The following is a 21,782-nucleotide window of genomic DNA, read 5'->3' as shown; positions in this document are numbered from 1 at the left end:
CTATATTCTAATATATGGCTTTGGCATCAGCTACTCTGTCGTCTGCATGCTCCGGTTTGAAGGGAAAGCCGGGTTTTCCTAGGAGCAGGTTTTCTGTGCCACGCGTGACGTGAATCACCCAGCGCGACACGCCATCCACTCACCAGTATGAAAAGCAGTGTGGCTGTTTTCCTACAGAGCGCTATACGGCTCACGACAGCGCTTTACGTCGGGCGGTATTGGCTGACTGCTTCTGGAGGAGTCAAATGCGTCGTGCGCCGCACGTTTCACCGATCTTCCCTTCATTTTTGTTGTTTTCTTTCCCTTCTCTTCAAACGGGAGCATGCAGACGACAGAGTAACTGATGCCAAGGCCATATAATATAATATAGCCGTCCTAATCTGATGAGCCACCCTAGGAAAACACAAATGCGTAGCATAATCATGTAACACGTTTCTGCCGGCGCAAAATGCTCTAATTCGGTTCACGCGGCGCAAAAAAAAACCTATTCCATCGGAAAACCCGGCTGAAGGGAAAGAAAACACACAAGTGCGAAGAGAACATCGGCAAAACGCGCGGCGCACGACGCATTTGACTCCTCCAGAAGCAGTCGGCCAATCACCCCCGACGTAAAGTACTGTCGTGACGCGTATTGCGGTCTCTAGGAAAACAGTCATGCTGCTTTTCTTATTGATGAGTGGGCGCTGGGCGAATCACGTTGCGCGCGGCACAGAAAACCTGATACTAGGAAATCCCGGCTTAAGGGTGAGACCATACCTTTTGCATCTGCCAGATTTTTCTTGGCGGCAAAAGATTACATTAAAAATCTTGGGGAAAACAAAACGGAAACTGGATTGATTGTTTCAGATTTTTTTGTTTACGTATATTTGGTCAAGACTAGAAGAAATTTTCTTTTTTTTTTTGGACCAACATCTCAGACTTCGAGAGGAAAATCAAATGGCATTAAAAAAATACTTTAAAATTTTCTAAGAACAAATTTATTAATTAAATTGTAGTTTATTCCTGTTTAAAAAAAATACAAATGGTATCTTTCTTCTCTTCATTTTTTTTTTTTTGTATTGAAGTAAAAAAAGAGCGATGAACAGACGAGATAAGTTTCCTTATCTCGAGCGTCAGGAGGTCACAGTGGCTTTAACGTAAACATGGCGAATGTTGTTTGGAGGTCGAGTAAGCTCGCTGCTTCGGCTGCCGGAAAATCGTACGGCCTATTAGTGAAGGTGGGCGAATTATCGATTTGCATTTCATCCACAATCAATGAATATCGTAAATATATTATAAGTAAAATATTTTGTGTTTCTCTAGCTCTTGAAATCTCTGATCTAGAGCATGAGGAAAGGTCAAAGTATATACGTTTCTTTTATTGCTTTGATCTGATCTTATCTCGTTTTCCTTTTCCCCAAGGTATGTGCACCGCGAAATATTAACCTTCCCAGTTTTACTCGTATCATGCACTATGCTATGCGTATTTGGTATAATTTTATCTGAACGTGTATTAATTAAAGGATTGAAACTCTACTAGAGCATGAAGAAGAAAACTGGTGTTTTTTTAAATCTCAGTACAGACTAGAAATGCAAACTTCACGAATGTAATATCATTGTGGGTATAGGAAAATGGCTGTGGAATTAATTTGCTTGAGGTACCAAAGGCGGAACTTCGTGCAATTTATAATTACACAAAGTTCCGCCTTTGGTATAAAGAAGAGAAGGGAAAGACTGCATATTTTGGGACCTGACTATGAATCATGATTAAACAGTAGGTATCATAATTGGTGCATTCCGTTTCAGTTTATTGGAAGGTTTAGCAGCGGCACCTTTTGGTGGAGAATAGGGCAAAAACTAGGTGCTTGGTCCGTCGGCACAAGCACACATTTTGGTGCCTTCTTGAAACATTGAAGGAGAGGTAAACCCCCCCCCCCCGGTTCAGCGCGAGACCCGCTTGCTTGCCCCTGGTTAATGCCCTGGTCAAGAACATTCTGTGACATCTGGCAATTTTTGCAATAATTGACGATATTCTATATTTTACTCCACGGAAATCGGTCATTCCCCCTTGAATCAGATCATCGTTCTGTATCTATATTAATCAGAAAGGGAATGGAGTCAGACCATGATTTAACAAGTCACACAGGACTGACAACATTTGATTGATGAGTTCAAGATATGACGATCAAGGTATACTTAACAGATACCTCAATAAATTTGGTAAATGAAAGAAATGGTGAAATCTGGTTTTTACCATATTTTATCGATGCACAATGCGACCGTTGATTACAGAGGCAGATTTATGGTTTTTCTGCCTGTCTTTTCCTCAAATTTTGCTGCCTTTCTCCCATTTTCTTGATCACTCTTTCCTTGGATTCGCCACTCTTTGCTATAACCTGCTTTGCCCCCATACCTGTAAGTATGCATGTGTCTCTAAAGCCCATTCACATGTGTATCACACTTTGGTGATAATTACCAGCATGTCAACTTTTTTTCCCCCTCGTAGGGAAAAAAGGTGAGAGAAAAGCTCATAAAAAAACCGTCTTTCTTGGGGTGGATTGGTGGTCAACACCGACTTTCTCTCCCATAATCCTTTGCACCATGAAAACTACTGTAAGCTCCTTTGTCAGCCATCTTGAATCAAGCACTTTGGTTCAACCCACGTAACCAGTGACAACTTCCGGAAAGAAACGGGGGGATTACCAGCATAAACCAAACATCATGTGAATGGTTTGTAGCGAAAATCCTCGTTACCGGGAACTTCCCAAGATGTCTTATTGCACATGTGAACGGGGCTTAAGTCACTCTATGTCATTTACATGCTTGCCCACTGTTTTAGTCACACTTTCTTGCACGGGCTCTAAGTCTCTTTCTTAGTTGCTCACTGACCTGATCCCTTGCCCTATAGGTTACTCCTACGCTCACGTACTCTAGCTCTTTTGATCATTCACATGCTTTAGGTCACTCTTTTAGTTATTCACGTGTTTGCACACCTAGGTCACTCTTTTGGTACTTCATGTGCGCTTGCACATGCTCTAGGTCACTCACTGATATGGTCACTCAGTGATTTGGTCTCTCACTTGCTAGGCCACTCTTTTGATCATTCACATGCTTGCATTCACGCTCTATGTCATTCTTTTGCTAATGCACATGCTTGCAAACTCTCTAGGTCACACACTGATCTACTCGCCCTTCCATATAGCTCGCTAAGCCCATTTGTAAATACATCACTGGTTGATTATGATTTTCTTATGCACACCACAATGCAGTGAACTTGAACTTCTGTTAATCTGAACAGCTCTGAGAAACATGCCAGAAAAAAAAAAGGATCTGCTTGAATATTTTGCTAATACAACGATTCCAGATCCCAATTAGTTTGGATTATCTTGTATGTTCGCTGAACCATATTGTAACACCAGAGAATTCCGCATATTCCTCGAAATGTAAAAATTCTAGTTTCACTTGAATTGTTTTTTTGATTAAATTTCTCATGGCATTGTCAATGTGTTGCCAAACGTTGTTCATTAGTGAGATCTGATGAGTGATATTTAAGAATTTCTCTCACATTTGTCACATCTACATCATCAAATCAAACATATTTCATTGTCAAAGGATGTAAACTGAATAAGCGCTAAAAACATGGTATATGTTTCATAGCGCTTATTCAGTTTACAAGCCCATTTTCCAAATTTTGCAGGTTGGAATTCTTAAAACCACCTTTTAAAAATTGTGTTGTAGTTAAATCGCATGAAGCGAGACTGCATAAAGCAAGGAATACCTTTATAGAGCAGTTATGTATTTTTTATCAGCTGAGGTGTGCAATACATTCCAATAAATAAATACAGTAATCACATTCGCAACTAAATTTTTCTAAAATATAGAATTTTTTTTATGTTCTTGTTGATCAAAAGCTCTTTCTCTTCTGTATTAGGCGAAACATGCAAGTATAGCAAACTGCTATATTCCCCAAAGAAATCTCAATCTCCATGAACACATCAGCTTGGGTTTGCTCGCCAATGTCGGCGTCAAGGTTCCCAAATTCGGTGTTGCTACAACGCCCGAAGAAGCGGAAAAGGCTGCAGAGACAGTTGGTAAAAAAATCTGTGGGATTTTTTCCCCCATTTATGATCTGCTCTTGTTTTGTTTGTGATATAAATTCTTTTTGTTATCATATATTTACTTCATTTTAGGAAGCAAAGACTTTGTTGTTAAGGCTCAGGTTTTAGCTGGCGGTAGAGGTAAAGGGACCTTCGATAGCGGCCTGAAAGGTGGTGTCAAGACAGTTTATTCGTAAGTGATGAAAAACATATAGCTTTTTTAATGATGTTTATCATTGATATACAACAGGGTTGCTTGACGAATTCCAGGAAAGCAAGGAATACCTTTATAGAGCAGTTATGCATTTTTTATCAGCTGAGGTGTGCAATACATTCCAATAAAGCAAGATGTCATGATGGCAATTAAAAGAAATAGTATTATGGTGGAACCTCCTATAACAGGCACGCCCCGTTAGCGGATTCCTCCTGTTTTATCAGACAATTTTTTAAATTGTGGTGAAGTGCTTTAATGTGTTTTACTATCCAATAGCAGACACTCCCCGTTAGCGGACAAAATTTTGATCCCAAGGATGTTTGTTATCGAGAGGCTTTACCGTAGAACCAAAATTTTCTCTGTGATTTGAGTAAATCATGCTAAATTACTGGAAATTTTGTCAGCGTGTCTGATATCGAAATAGGATTTAGACTGTGTTTTTCCTGAATCAAAAAGTGTGGCTTTCTTAAGAAATTTCTTGGCACCAATATCTCAAACTCTGATAAAGGGTCATCTCTTAAAGGGTCAATTTTTAACCCAAACATTCAGGGGTAGCAGAGAAACAAAAAAATTTTTTGGAAAAGAATCTACGGTGGTGCCCATGCAATTGGACTGGCAAATTTCTCGGGGTTGCACGCATGAACAAAATTAACTGATAAAGTTATAACTAATATTTTTTCCTGTAATTTGACAGCAACAAATTAGCATCAAATTTTGAGACATCACTGTTCAAAATATATCTGAAATGTTTGTTGCTTGGTCCAGTATCTCAACAACAACTGTTGCACGCACAGCTGGTCTCCAACCATGCACATGGTTATCCGGGGACATGTTGAGATGCTCACTGTAGTATGTAGTGCACGTGACTGTCATTGTGAACCTGTTTGAGGGCAATTAAATTACTGATTGTAAGAATATTTGGTCACAGTGCAAAGGAGGAACAAGTGAACACAAAGTTCTGCTAAAAAAATAAGGGGGGGAAAAAAAACCAGCTCAGACATGTACGTGAAATGGTGGTGCAAGTGGAACAGGAAGACCATATATTCAGAGTCTGTCAACATTTGTTTTACTCACTGGATCATGTCCGAAGTTCTGTTTGACTATGGCTGACTCAGATAAGTCAAACTCTTATTCTTATGTGAATATCCATCTCTATTGTCATCACCTATCCACCCCAAATTGCCCGAGAATGCAATTTTTAATGTACTCAATGCTCCATTGCACTGCGACAAATCCACCTCTCACACTGGCAACATTCAAAGGGTGGTTGAACATTTGGTTGCTGTAATGTCAGCATCTATTACAAATGGGCCAGCCACTTTTGAGAAATCTCTCAACTCATGCTCATTACTGTGAGTTGGCGACTTTTCAACAAAAAAAATTTATATTTTAAGTTTCAGAATTTGACACAACTTTAGGGTATTATTGTTAATGACATCACGATTCCGTCATTTCTATTGCTGCTTTGAATTTTGTTGACCAAAATTGATGAAATCATTAATATAGGTGTTGAGATGTTTTATTTTTATCTCTTTCTGTTGTAAAGACCTCAATATATATCAAGAATGGTTCAGACACTTATTTATGCACATGTGCATTTTGGTTTCTGTTTAGACCCCAAGAAGCAAAAGAAGTAGCGTCTCAGATGATTGGCCGGAAACTGATTACAAAACAGACTGGCGAGAAAGGGATCATGTGCAATAGCGTCATGGTGTCCGAAAGACTTTACACGAGAAGAGAATATTACTTTGCTATCATGATGGAACGAGATTTCGGTGTGAGTTTAAAAACATATTCTCATTTTCTCTTTGTTTATGTTCTAATTTTGAGTGGTTTTTTTGGTAAACAACTGTTTTTCACCATATTGTAAATATAATGCTTTCATTTTGCATTGTCAAATTCCAACACATATCTACTAGCATTTTTTTTTAAATCTTGTCAAAACAATCACAAGCAAATCACTCTTGTGTCAAAAAATCTCATGTATGGTGGAACCTCATTAATACAGATATTAGGTATATTTTTCACTTTATGCATAAACAATCGTTGTTTTGCCTGTTAATCTATATAGATCAAATTGATTTTCTCTGTGTGTGTGTGTTTTCTATACAAATCTACAATTTTAGGCAGATCATTGCCAAATTTTGCATATATGTGAAACAGGACCTAGATTGAATTATAGGTTACTTTAAAAGTTTGTCAGAGCAGGGCAAATGCCCGATTTTGTGGGGAAAAGTCTTTTTTTTTTCTTTCGTGCAAGATGGTAATTTCTTTGAACACATTTTGCACAAATTTAAAGAAAATTTTAAAATGGTACTGCACTCTTTTTTAACCATGTTCCACCCAATTTGGTTCTGTCAAAACAATCATCATCGAAATGCTTGGAGCACATGAATGTATGGTCTTTTGCAACAAAATCTTCTCTTCGTAAAGCTTTCTTCCACCTTTCTTTTCGACTTTTTTGTCTTTAGGAAATATAGAAGGTAACAATTATACAATCTTTTTTCTTGAAATTTATACAGCAATTTGTAAGAAGAATGAAAAAAAAAAAAAAATCAATGCAAACAAAAGCCCATAACAAATGTTACTGTGTCGCAGTGCTTGACAAATTGAAAAATATTTAGGTTGCCAGTTCGGTTTCTTATCAAAATTATGAAGCTGGTTTTTTGCTGTTTTCCAGCTTCAAGGCGCGAAGGTGAGCCGGTCTCGCTTTTCAAAAAGTCTCTCTGCAGAGAGCAGGCAGACCTACCGCACGATACTGACAAAACATCAAAATGGAAGCCAGATGGTAGCACGAACACAAAACAAATGCAACTTAACAACATAAATACGTTAAGACCACATACACTCAGAACACCCATTCTGGTATGTGACGATTCATTAGAAATTCCGTATAGGAATGTGTGTAAGGTGTATGTACGGATTAATAGTAGGACCCCTCTATTATGAATTTATAGTGCGTACCAAAATTAAATATTAGTAATTACTCACGGAAGCACCCACAAGTAATTTCCATTCAAGAACTAAAAAAAAAAAAATCATCAACAAAAAGATAAAATAAAAGGTTGTACGGTTAGTTTACCAGTTTTAGTTCTCTGAGAATTTTATAATAATATATGATTTAAACATAATTTTTGAGTAAAAAAAGTTCTCTTTCAGATGATTTAAAAGAAAATATATAAAATTTTCCATCGTGTGAATTATTTAGACCTTAAAAGCCAGAACCATGGCCTGCAGCAGGGCCCCTAAGCTGGAATTTTTGGTGGGCCCTAACAGGGGCACACACAGGATCAACCTTTGGAAGGGACACAAAAAATATTTCCCCCTAGAAATTTTGAGAGTTACCACCCTTCAAAATACATTTAAATTAAAAACATTTTTCAAAGAACACACAGTTTTTTTTTCTGGTATTTCAAATTTCTTAACCAAAATATTAATTTATTTTTTTATAAAATCTGGTTGACTTGGGGGAGGGGGAAGGTTCTGATGAACCCCAACCCTCTTGCGTTCGCCTTTAGGCCCTAGGCCAGATTTTTCACGAAACCCTGTTTTGTGATTTTAAGTGAAGAAAAACCAAAAAAAAAATTTTTTTTTTTTAAATTATTCTGATTTTCCAGAATCCTGCGGGCCATGGCCAGAACAACAAAGAAAAAAAATTGGATGAGCCATGGTTATGAATTAGCCATAACGGCTGAAATTTTCATTTTCACGGATATTTCATACCCAGAATGTACACATCTGACAAATTGTCAAAATTTCACCAACTTTGCGTGCCAAACATATTTCTCATTCAAAGAGCCAAAATTATCAATTTCAAAAATTTAATCACAATATTATTCATTTTAAATTAATTACTTTGTAATAATGTATGTACATAATAATACAATGGCAATAAACATTTCTATTTATCTAAATAATGTATTTTACTGCATAATAAAGCAAAAAAAGTAAACAAAATTGTATGCGAATCCTCTACCAGTGGGACACTTGACAAAACAAAATATGCAGTTAATAATTATTAAAATATTAAAATATTAATACGAAAAAGAAAAGGAAATTGAACTTGTCTGTGAAAAGTAATCTTGTCACCTTTGATAAACGCTTCATTGTAACCAAAAGCACAGCAGGATTTCTGCATATCAAACGATTTCTGAAACACTCACGGTATCCACAGAAGGAGTGGCCATTGGAATAAGGAGGAATATTTCTTCTCGACACTTGTGAAAGTATCCACTTGTCAGTGGGTTAGGTGCAGGAAACAAAAGGCAACCCTGCATGCGCGATCTTGTGTTATATTGTATCTATGACCTCAACAGTGTTTTTCAAAATATTTACTTGGTGGTTCCTAGCAATACGTTTCAGACATGTATTTGCCTTTGTAATGGTTTGTCACTTTAATGTCAGTATATGGAAAAAAACTGGGCAGCACTGGGTATTATTAGCTAGTATGAAATATTTTTGGTTTTTTTTTCAAATATTCGTTTACAAAGTTTCACTGCTTTTGCATCTGATGTCATTACCCAACCTCTATTGAGAACCAAGTGTGTCTACATGCTCTGTGAAATCTATGAAGATCAATCTAATGAAGCCCATTCGACTATAGACTTTGCTATTGAGTTATATTATTTCAATGATGGGGGGGGGGGGGGTGGCAGGATTTGAAAAGTACAGTGCAAAACTTAGTTTAGATGATTTTCTTTGATTTTGAAGATTTTTCTGAATTTCTTTCGTATATACAGTTGATTCCACCTCCTATGCACATAAAGCAGGACAGTAACTACAAATCAGGGGAGGCAGAAAACTTGTCATTTCCTGTGCTCTAAAGATCTATAATTTTGGAATGTAATTTTTTGATTTCCCATAAACTTGCCATTTCTCCCTCCCCTCCAGGGCCAATTGCTCACTTTAGCAATGGTGAGCAATCGCTCTCTCTCCCAATTAATTTCTCTGAATATGTTTCATATAATAGTTTTTTTAATGAGAAACTAAATATCTGCTCTTTTTTTATTCTATCAGGGGCCTGTCATGATAGCCAGCTCTCAAGGCGGTGTTAATATAGAAGAAGTAGCCAAAGAGAATCCAGACAGTATTGTAACAGAACCCATAGACATAACTTCAGGCGTCAGCGAGAAGCAGGCGACGAAAATAGCGAGGCATCTCGGCTTTAAGGACAACAATGTTGGTCAGGTAAAAAAAACTGCTTATGTAAATATATTTCGATTAAAATTTCAGCCGAGTATAAGTTAATGAGTCAATAAACTTCAATGTAAATTCGAAGGACAAAAATTTAAGCCTTAATCATCTGCATTCTGATAGGAAACTCAGTTTTGCTTGGTTAGTGTTTTTTCATCAATTGACAAAATGATATAATCGGCTGAAAGGAAAATTGATTGGTCATTGATGTTATCTACTACCGGTTCCTTACCTGCAAAAATTGAATCTGCATTATAAATGCTCTTGACATTTTGACTCCGAATTTTCGTCCCACTGATCATTTTCAGAAAATGGTTGAAAACATGGAAAAACGATTAATTCTGGAATTAATGAGAGAAATAGTTTTGAAATTAATGAAAGAAATGATTTTGGAACAAATTGATGAAAACTCACAATTAATTAAAGAAATTATTCCAGAATCGATGGAAATTCCGAATTATTGAAATAAATTATTTCAAAATATATTGAGAAGGAAAATAATTTCAGAATTACCGAAATACGTAATTGAAGAATCATTTAAAGCGATTTCAGATTAATATCTCAGAATTAATTTAATTATTAATTAATCAATAATCTTTTTAGAATCAGTAAAAAAAAAATACTTTGGAACGGGTCAAAATTGATAATTAATGAAAGAAATAATTTCAGAATAAAAGTCTTCGATTATTTTTTCCTGTTTAACTCAGGGACCCCATTGGGGGACCCCCCTTCAATTAAAATGTCACTAAATTACATGAGTTTGTTTCTTGTAGGCTTCGTGGGAAGTTTCAATTCGACCCTGAATCGCGTGCCTGAAAGGTTGAAGAGCCCTGCTGTATATCATCATAGATGTTTATAATGCAACACTGTATAAGCATAGATAATGCATTTCGAAGTTGATTGAACTTTGTAAAGAAAAAAAAAGTGAAACTTTAAAAATTCATAAAAGTGAAAAAATAACTGAAATAAAAAATGGTTTGCAGAGTTAGTATCGCTGGGTCACGAAAATGTTTTTAAGACGGAAAAAAAATAGATGATTGCTGGCGTTGATGTACACAAGTTAAAGAAAAGATACAGAAATAACGAATAGAATGCCTCCAAATTGTTTATTACAGCAGTATGTGTTCCACATGACCAAACCACCATAGGGATAACACATTGCAGGCGAGTCACAAATCCAGCAACGGCAGAGTGCAGCAGGTCCACATACACGGTTTACAATGGTCAGCTCAAGTATTATGTTTACATGTCCGAAATCACAGAGCGATTTGTGCAATGTTTCTAGAAATTAGAAAATATGTCTAAACTCCAAAGTGAACACTCACTTATGGCTATAGGTCCTTAGTGTATAGCAATATGTGGCTTGATATGTGCTCTCATCAAGATCTTGTGTTGAAATAATTGATTTCTTTCAAATTTCATTCATTATATTGTTTTTTTTGTTTTGTTTTTTCATACTAACCGAGTATTTTTTCCAGGCTGTTGCCCTAATTACAAAACTATACGAAGCTTTTGTAAAATATGATGCTGTGATGATTGAAATAAATCCCCTCGTTGAGGATGCAAATAGTAATGGTATGTTTTTTTGCAATAATTAATAATTTTTCATTTGCAAGTTCCAGTTTAAAAATCTTTTAACTGCACCATTATGGTCTGTGTTTGGTTACAGAGTGTTTTGATTTATTAGAAAGATATCGGCATCATTTTCAAATATTTGTTAGAGTTGCCATGCTTCTGGGTATGTTTATAGTGTCTAAAAAAATCTAATCACACGCCAATGAAATATTATATAATATATTTATCTGTTTTCTAAATTATTTAATTTCATTGGCAAAGATGCTGTGGATGATTCAATAGTATGATGACTCTTTAGACCAGATGTTTGCATCATTTTAATTTGTGCAAAACCCTTGGATCAGTTACAAGACTGCTTTTTAATTTTTTTTCTCTGGCTGCCTTGGCTCAGCATGGAGTCAGTGGTTATTGTAACATCAATGGAAGGGGAGGGGGGAAACACTATGATTCTATCTTTGTGCAGACAGGGCTTTTCAAATCTGTACCTTAAGATGATGTTATGAAGGAGAATATGTGTATCAACCTCATGTGTGCAGACTTGAGATATTCACAGAACTGTTGGAGCATGGTAGTAACCAGGACTTGACAAATTAAGAAAAAAATCGAGACTCTATCCAAATAATTTAGGAGCCAGATGTACTTCTTTTGCCCAAGCTGGTCAAAATTATAGGTGTCAATATAAATTTTTTTAGTTGCCAAGGTGACTCATCATGTGGGATTTGTCCAGCCCTAGCAGTAACACTCTAACAAAACTACTGTAACAACACTGTAATTAATGGTTAAAGAGAGGTAATTATCACATTAGCTTACCTCAACTTTACCAGTCAGTTGGGCTATGATGCTATGTAGCATTTGATGTTGTGAGCAGGACCGGCAGTTGCCTACACGATTGACGAGCACCACAAACAAGTTTATTTCTTCCTTTTATACCAGGGATTCCCAAAATTCTTATGTTTGTGGCACCCTTGGAAATTCTGAACATACTGTGTCACCACTGCCCACTCTTAGATGGACCATAAATTGCTGTGAAAATTTCCCTCATTGGGAATCTGACCCCATCACCATGCTCAAATCAACTTTTTCCCCTGAACTGTCATGAAGAACTCCCGATTCTTCTGCACATTCCCTTTCTGATTCCATGGCAATCTGAGGACGCCATGGAATCACTGATTTAGCTTTTTATAAAAACAAAGGCGAGCAATTCCATACATTTGGTTGACAAGAGGATCAGATAAAATTGGCAACTTAATGTGACTAAATAACTTTTTTTATTAATGTACTGTTATATATGTTTGCAGTTTATTGCTTGGATGCGAAATGCAGATTTGACGACAATGCCCAGTTCAGACACAAAGACATCTTCGAGCTGCGTGATTGGTCTCAAGAAGATGAAAGAGAGAAAGTTGCAAATAGTCACAACCTAAGTTATATTGCTTTGGATGGAGACATAGGCTGTTTAGGTAACAATTAGTTTTTGTTGTCTCTTGTTTCTCGAAGATTACATTTATTGTCATTGCAAGTACAAATATCTTGTATTATAATCTATTCATTAAGATTTCTCAAGAAGGAATATTTCAGTTTTACTCAATTGTTTTTATTGGACGAAAATGCTTTGTAAATAGTGGCTACAGATCTTTTAGGTTAGGTGTATTTAACCTTCGACACAGTGTGGGCCATATCAGAAATTTAATGAAACCAGCTAGACTCTAAGCTGTACTATAAACATATGTTATTAAAGAGCTTAGTTAGCAGTAATAAGGTGGCAAGCAGGCTGTGCACCAGAAATTCCACTGGATCACAGCTCTTAACGTATTCTTATCATGTCATAGGCAGCGAAGCCCTTAATAAATCTACCTGTACCTTATTTGAATGAGATCATTGAATTCCCATTGTTATATAGTTGTTGGTGTACTTTTCATTCAACAGTCAATGGCGCTGGACTCGCTATGGCTACAATGGACATAATAAAATTGCATGGTGGCAGCCCAGCTAACTTCTTGGACGTTGGCGGTGGAGCAACTGCCAGGCAAGTCACAGAAGCTTTCAAGCTTATCACTTCTGATCCCAAGGTACTTTAGAACTTACATAAAAAATATGTAGAAACAGTAAATGAGTGTGGAGAGAATAATATGGAATTGACAGGTTGATTCGTTTTTTATTTGTTTACTTGTTATGAAGGTCCAGGCCATTCTTGTAAATATATTCGGTGGAATAATGCGATGTGATGTGATAGCGGAAGGAATTATTGCTGCTGCCGAGATGCTCAATTTGAAAATTCCAATCGTCTGTCGATTACAAGGTTTGCTATCTGATTTTACTTTTTTTAATGTTAATAATTTGCTCTATTTATGAAATATTATCTTCATTTTGTACTTATACAGTGGAACCTCTCATAGCAGACACATCCTGTTTGCGGCACCTCCCATTAATGGACAAATGTTTTTTCAATTAAGTCAGTAGGCTTATGTATTTTACTGCCCATTAGTGGACAAATTCTTCAGTCCCAAGAGTTTGTTATTAAGAGAAATGCTGACATTGTATGAACAGTATCAGCGTTTGAAATCATTAGTGGTCCGCTGGTCCGAGACCAGTGATTAAACGATCGGACCTCCGTGAAAAATGTTGTGGTGGTCTGTGCGACCAGTAGCAGGGAAAAAAACTCATTTATATGAAGATATTTTTTTAATTAGTTTATAATCAATGTTGTTTGAATCTTAGCAAAACAACTATTCAGTATATTATACGTCCTTAGTAGGAAATGTTTTGCAAAATGTTTTCTGAAAATGTAATTTAAAAAGGGATGCCTCTCCAAAAACATCTCCACACTTATTTATCAATAAAGCCACAGAATCAACATTGGTGGCTTCATAAGGTTTGACTACAGTTCTAATTGTTTTTTATGGTTTTTTGCACCCCATGCTGGTAATGACATTATATTTACGAAAATGAATTACAGTAAAATTTTTTTTTTGCTGCCATCAGTGGGATAAAAAAATCTGTCCATTAAAGAGAGGGTGACCGTAAATCAGGGGTTTGAAGTGTATACTTTTATTACACAAGGGGAAATTATTATGTAGTCGTAAAAGAGGGGTGTTCATTAAGAGGGGTTTTACTGTATTATTTTTCAGGAGTAGTTTTTTTGTTTTGCTGACCACTCATGATGTTTGCGGACCAATAGGTTTTAGTATTCACTGGTCCGTGGGACAAGTGACTTCTATTTTTCAATTGTAACGCTGAGTATATTTTAAGCATATACCATTATGAAACAAACAAGGTGCAATTTAAAAAGTTTTGAAATGCTGTTGAAGAAGTTTTTTTCCCTTTATTGGTACAGATTCTTTTTATTGGTACGGAATAACACAATGCATGAAAAATATAATGTTTCTCCAAAAATACAATGTAAAACATGATGAAAGAAAAATATAATGTATAAGCACGGTGTTGAAAAATGAAAATATCCTAGAAACTGTAATTGGCTATTCTAGGAATCCTCATTTGCTTTTGCTATGAAAAATATAACAGCAATGGCTGGTTCAGTCATTAAACAATAAATCTTATTTGGCAAAAAATTCAGTTATCAAGAGACACATTGAACAGCATTCAAACAAAAGGACCAAATCATAACTAATTTGAGATGTAACTTTAAAAATGTGTAGTTATTTGACTAATTATAATTAATAATTGTTACTAGCCTTATAAATTAAGCCAGATATTATTGAAAAACATGCAAGATCTAAAGATTTATCATGCAAGATCTAAAGATTTATCATGCCAGAAAACATGAGCTTTCTTTGCAGTCGCAAGCTTTAATCTATATACTAGATATAATAACATGTACTGACTAACTGATTCATCATCACTAAGCCAAAACTGCTGGAGCTATACATGTGAAATTTCGTTAGTAGTTTCATTTTATGATGTAAGAAAGGGGTTTTTCATAGGTTATATAGTGAAATAATGCCAAGCCAACAGCACAGAAGCTATAAATATGAAACTTGGTTAGTAGTTTTATTGCATGATTTCATGATGTAAAGACTACCTAAATTTTGAAAATTTTGACCCATAAGTGGGGGACCATCGGGGGAGGGTTCAAAGGTTATATGGGGCAATCATTGCAGAGTTGAAACCGCTGAAAAATAAATAATTCTATGAATATGAAATTTTGTCAGTAATATATTTTATAATATAGAGATTCACTGAGAGAGGATTTCTGACAATCCCACCCCCAAGGGGGTCATGAGGGGTTCAAATGTTGTATGGGGAAATCATCTCAAGCAAATTTCAGATTACCAAATCCATGCAAGCAAAGCTGCAGGTAACAGCTAGTACTTTATATTTATTTATTCAAAAACATCAAAATATGTAATGATTAAGGCTCAGATTTTTATGTCCTTGAAGATGAAACGTCATTGCTGATCGGTAAATTCAGGTTTTTTTAACCTATCAGCAACAATGTTTCATCTTTAAGGCATAAAAATCCAAGCCCTAGTGATGATAATAGACACCTGTGAAATGTCAAGAGTCCTCCTTTGACTTATGTTTCAGAACAGCCATAAGTGCAAAACGCAGATACCATTTTTTTACAGTGATTTCAAACTACTCTTAAACCGCTCATCCTGTACACCATAGGAAATGGTCATAAAGGAAATTTGCAGGCACAGAAGAAAACGACAGTCACGTGGCACAATTTTGGCTGGGAAAAAATAGGCTTTCCCCTCTCTCTCTCTACCCCTATACCTCCTCAAATAGGAACCCAATGAATATATGCTAACCTTGTACCTACTTGCATTGGCTTAATCAACTGTGGTATGAAATTGGAGAAAACTCCAGAGTCGGCACTAGTTGTTTCTATAGAACTAAAAGGTAAGTGTCGAGAAACAGGGGAAGACCTAAACTTCATAGACGTAGTGTCAAAACCCATTTCAGAAGCAAAGGCTGGTGACTAGGTTCTGTCCAAATTAATGAATAAAAAGTTAATGAAGTTTTTCGTTATTCAACTAGCTGAAGTTAAGACTCATGTGGGAAAAAATTTCGAAGACGAATCACTACTACATCCACCTTTTTACCTATTAGTGGCCCAACATTCAAGCTAAAAGCACGATTAAAAGTGATGAAGTTCTGACATCTGCATCACCTCCCAAGTTCGACAGCCTGGGAAAATTCACATTTTCCTTCTTTTTCCTCACCTTAATAGTGTTGGCTAATATGCAGGAGGTTTACATTGTTCTTTTCTTCATATTAAAGTTGCTCATTAACTTTGCATTCCGAGAATAATAGAATTTTTGTGCTTTTATTTTTTGAATGAATTTTCCTCCCTTTGTTTTAACACTTCTTTCATTTACGAATCATGATTTTATGAATGATTTTAAAGCACAATCAGCCTTCGGTTTCACTTGCCCCGTCATTGAGGCGAGTGGAACCAACCCACTAAAAATAAAATTCATCTTGGAAAAAACAGACACTCCAGAACATAAGTTTAAAACATTAGCCCTAAACAAAAGCATGATTTAACAATCCTGTTGCCATATTTTGAAGTTCGAAGTTTTATTGACTTCTCCAACACAGGTGCTAGGTTGAATTTGCACTGTAGAAAAAAACGGTTCCACTTACCACAGTGCACCTTATAAGAGTCCTCTACGTTTAGAGGTTGACAATATAGAAATGTATGCAATTTGTACCTTAGTTGTGAGTTCGGTATCAAAAACAAGTCTATCTTTCCATTTAGGAGAAAAAAAGAGCCATCAAACAAGATAGAGTGAATGTAGATTCAATATGAAACATATTTTTCTCTCATTATTACTGTATTTAATTCCAAGTTTTTTTTTCTCAGTGTGAATCTATGCATCTTTGTTACATTCAAAAGTGTTATCATATCTCATGGTTTTTGTATTTTTCGCTACTCTCTCAGGAACACAGGTGGATGATGCCAAAGCACTGATAGCTGCCAGCAAACTCAGAATATTGGCTTGTGAAGATTTAGATGAAGCTGCCAAGATGGTCAGTTTATTATTCATAAACTGTCCATGATTGTCATAACTGCTCTAAGCTTAAAAGTTGATACTTACTCTAATGCTGTGAAGATCCTAAATATAACGATACCCTCTATAACAATAATCACCCACATAACTGCATTAATCCAGGGTCCCAATGTGCTTTTCCTAGTGTTAAGATATTCTATCTGTATAGAGAGATAAATCTTTTTTGAAAATACATACATCTGGTTCCTTGACTACCATTACACATATATCTGGTTCCTTGAGTACCTTTATATAGGAGGTTTCACTGCCATTATACAATCAACCAGAGGTTACCCAAGGGTGTGTTTTATTTTCTACTTCCCCTCCCACTTTCTTAGATATTTTAGTTGACCCAGGGGTCTTCATAAACATTAATAGATTAATACAAATACAACGCCACAACAGACAAAATGCTCAATGAGGTAGCTGAGAAAAAGATGCCCATAACAAATATGGATGTCATATAATTCAAAAATACAGCAACCCAATTAAAAACGCAATCACAAAAATGATAAACAATATATGCACATGATACAATGCCCATAAAGAATATTATGGTTGTCGTATTCTAAGTATGGATGGCTTCTCGATTTACCCCAATATTCTGTATATACATCATATTAAACCTCATGTTCCATGCAGACGTGCCAACTTTTGAAATCCGGAGATTCTCCCGAGAGGGGTACCCCCCCCCCCCCGACACTCATAGACTCGATCAAAAAATCGGTCTTTGCCAGTTGCTTAAATGCGGTCACGGAGACTTTTTCTTACGGCTGTCCTTTATGGGTGTTTTCCCTAACGACGATGGTAATTATTGATGCCACGACAACATGAAAGCTCGCGTAAAATCTAATTTTCTGCCAAAATCCGGAGAAATTTTAACAAATCCAGAGAGCAGGAGGAAGGATAAAAAATCCGGAGTCTCCCGCCTAAATCGGGAGAGTTGGCAGGTCTGTATATGCAATTTTAGTACAGTAGAGTCAAAAGTGAGATTTCAGATAATTCGAGGTGCTGATATTTTCCAAATTTCTTCTCAATATCCTCTCTTTTTTTCTTTCAAGGAACGAGACTCATTTAATTTTTTCCACAAATGAGACTACTAGTAAGGTATTTTTTATGTGAAAATTTCTTCAAAAATTGGGTATGTAGTCCTTCAAGCATGAGATGAGATTTGACTACTTCACGTCACATTCAACGATTCTATTATTATCTTTTATGCAAAGCAATGATGCTTCAGTTATTGCTCGTCAGACAACTGAGCCTTTCATGTTTGGCTTCTCCTTTTAAAAAAAAATAGCATCGTCCAACATAGTGCGGTGGTGGGACGTAGCCAAGTCTCTTCTCTTGCTTTGCGGACTATACTTTAACTGAACCATTAGATCACAGTGTGACAGAAATTGATCACACTTATATTTCAAGAAATACAAGACTGAAACCAAAGTTAGTGGTGTTTACAACTAGAATCGAGCTAAAAAAAATCCAACGGTATCCAACCTTCTAGCAATCCCCTATTCTTGTACCTTTAATGTTGGATACCAGACCAGTTACACTGACCATACCATGACTGTCATTGTGTACTATGTCTGGCATTCTGCATAAAAAATATCTTATCACCAACTGACTTCAGTCTTACCCCTAAAACTGAAACCTTCATTCTATTTTCACTCATTCATTTGGACTAAAATTCTGATTTGTCTTTACAGGTTGTTAGACTATCAACAATTGTTGGTTTGGCGAGGTCAGCATCGGTTGATGTCAAGTTCGAACTGCCGTTGTGAGAGGAGAAGGAATTTGACTGCCATCTCGTTAAGTGTTTGTATTTAACCAAAACAAAAAAAGGCATATAGGAGTGGAAAAAAAAAAGTCTCGTGTAGGAACTGTGTTTAGTCTATTAGAGCTTCAAATTATATAAAGCGTTGTTCATTATGTAATTTATTAAACGCATTATATAAGTTTGCATGTATTTTATAAAACGAAACTGAACCAAAAATCAAAAAAAAAAAAAAAAAATCCATTTTCATTGTATCGCATTGTATTTTCCCTTTAGCAAGTATTATTTCCTTTTTTTTTAAGGTAATGACCGAATCCACCAAAGACTGTTCGAATATTTACTTTATTCTGTTGAGATGGATAGTTGTTTGACATTTACTGTAGGCTTTAGTGTTTCTGGATATTGTGCTTATATCGCCGCAAATGATTATAATGCTATTTTTATAACAATTGTCTTTTTCCCCCCCTCCCATTTCTCGTGAAGACCTTTTCTACTTTCAAATTTAATATCGATTTTGTGTAAGCAATGAGATTTGGGAGTGTATCTAATTTTTCTTCTTCCTATGGATTCCCCAGGTTGTGCTCTACTCACATTATTTCTATTTCCGCATACAGTGCATGCCACTTAGTGTGATTGTAATGGCTACTATGGCCTGATTAGAACATTGTGAACTGAGTATGGAAATATCTGTCAACAAGAGAAGTTGGTACATCTCCTGACCTCCGGTACAGCATCGCAGGTTGATAACTTTTAGGAAGAAAAAATAAGTCTGATTCAATCTTTGCTTTAAAAAAAAAAAAAAAAAAACTTCAGACCAGAAAAAAAAATGATAACACAAACTGTGTGTGTGAAGTCACGATAACTGTAAACCAATTTTCTCCCATGTTATGATATTGGTCCCTTTGCTACTTTGCAAAAGTGATAACAATACCCAAATGATAGCATTAACTGTGATTCCAATAAGCGACATCTATTTCAATTTCATTTGAGTGGAACTGGTCCAAACGAAAGCTAATAAAAAGGTGCACGTGGATGATATGACAGAATTAAAGGTAGTAGTAGTAGGTCTATAATAAGGAAGTGTACACTTGCGTGCTTGTTGGACGAATCCACCATAGGGTCTTAAAGACAGGCACAGAACTCAGGGGACCTCTGATGAACTTGCATAGTGCTATGCAAGTATATGCCAAGTGGCACCTAGGTAGGATGTGTTTGGTGCCTAGTCTGGATCTTTACGTTGATTTCTTTTGACAAATGCACAAGTTCATTCTCCTTATTTACCATACATCTATTACTCCATTTAATTCTGCCACTCCATGGAATGTTGTGTTATATAAAACTCATATTGAACAGGAATTTTGGCGGAATCGTTGGAGTCCTCACCAGTCAGTGACATCTTAAGAGAATCACCGACTACCCTCACCAGACCTGCAGTGTGTTATTGGGCCTGGGAAAGCGAGATGCCCCCTACCTCCTCTGGCAGCAAACTGCTTGAAAAGAATTCAGATACTGTCTGTGAAGGACTTTAATTGATCCAAACAAGTTGCATAGAGCATCGAGAATAAGCAGTCCAACATTACCATTTTGTTGTCACAGCAATGCTGCCACTTCTCTCATGACCACTTAGAACTTCTTCCAAAGGTCCAAACAAATAAAGTCATATGACCATACATGGGTTGCTATAGGACAGGTGATGCAGATCCTTTCCATGGGCGATTGTCACACTTGCCCTTGCAGATATCCAGCTTAGATCAGCAATTCATTGATGGCTGTTACAGGACTCTTTTTGTGACAGCGCTCATATCGAGTGCATTTGATTTCAAATTGGTGATACAACTGTATGCACGGGTCTCGAAGTTTCATTTTATACAAGTAATGCTATTTATTTGTCGTCAACAACTGAATGTGTGTATAATTTATCGGAAACCATGTGATACCTAAATATTTTGATTATATTAGCGTGTCTGAGTTTATTCCTCCACACAGAAATTATCAATCTCTCGTTTTCACGTATCGCAAATTTATGTTTGGTGTTACTAATTGCAGCTTGAAGTGTATTCATGGAGAGATGATATTGATATCCTACTCATTATGATTTCGACAATTGTCATGTTTGAACTTCTAACCATTTAATCAAACTCAGTTCCTTGAATTGAAAAAATATATATATTATATAAATAAAACCATGACAATTTTTTTTCCTTAGTCATTGTTTTTTTTTCCGGAGAACAAGAAAACAGTTTTATTCAATGGCGCCTTAAACGAGAGTCTCAATGAATTTTAGTCTCGTGAACCATTTAGTTAGAATTGAATATCTTATTTTCGCCAAAAAAGAAAGAAAATCATGATTGAGGTTTGAATAAACCTCTGCAGCCATCAAGCATCTTCATGTCTGTTTATTCATTCAACTGAAATTTTTTTTTGCTTACGGGTCATTCAAGTATTACGTCAGCATTGATTGGGGATGAAGAGAGGGTTTCGGGTTTTCTGACTTTTGATGACAAAACAGCAACTGTTAAAATTTCGATGCAAACAAAATTTAACAAATATTATTTCTTATGAATTATTTACCAATATCGTTACCACACATATTGCTTTTTTTTTATGCGGTTCATTAATCCAGAGCCAGTCACCAATTTCGATAGAATTGTAAAGTTGTGTTTTTTTATTTGATAGGTGGCAGCAGAGAGTTAGTTAGTTAGTTAGAGTTATAGTTTAAATGTTTTTTTATTTCTATATACGTTACTGCCAAAGTCCAAATTCGGCTAACTTCATTAAATATTGACCCAGCCAATGTCCGAAATTCGGACATCCCTGGCCAAAGTCTGATAACAAAAGACATGATTCAGGGTCAGTCGGAGTTGGCATATCGTTTTCACAGGTAATCATTTCCATGTTAGTGTTACGGCGACCCATCAAATCATGGTAACCATTTT

The 21,782-nt window shown here is 36.1% G+C and overlaps 1 protein-coding gene across 1 annotated transcript; it reads left to right on the top strand.

The window, feature by feature from the left end:
- The first annotated feature begins 1,088 nt into the window (after positions 1-1,088).
- ScsbetaA (Succinyl-coenzyme A synthetase beta subunit, ADP-forming) lies at positions 1,089-21,051 on the top strand. The gene is made up of 11 exons (XM_089248838.1): positions 1,089-1,217; positions 3,911-4,070; positions 4,170-4,269; positions 5,905-6,067; positions 9,307-9,477; positions 10,962-11,058; positions 12,357-12,518; positions 12,985-13,127; positions 13,237-13,357; positions 16,967-17,055; positions 18,779-21,051. The coding sequence occupies exons 1-11, from the start codon at positions 1,143-1,145 to the stop codon at positions 18,851-18,853; spliced, it is 1,356 nt and encodes a 451-aa protein (XP_089104964.1). The 5' UTR covers positions 1,089-1,142; the 3' UTR covers positions 18,854-21,051.
- Positions 21,052-21,782: the final 731 nt, after the last annotated feature.

The sequence above is a fragment of the Pholcus phalangioides genome, unplaced genomic scaffold (genome assembly GCF_987345545.1).
Source record: "Pholcus phalangioides strain wild (caught in Gottingen) unplaced genomic scaffold, Ppha-v1.0 ptg000020l_1, whole genome shotgun sequence".
Classification (NCBI taxonomy): Eukaryota; Metazoa; Arthropoda; class Arachnida; order Araneae; family Pholcidae; genus Pholcus; species Pholcus phalangioides.
The sequence above is the reverse complement of the archived record's forward strand: the minus strand, read 5'-3'. Positions and strand labels throughout refer to the sequence as shown.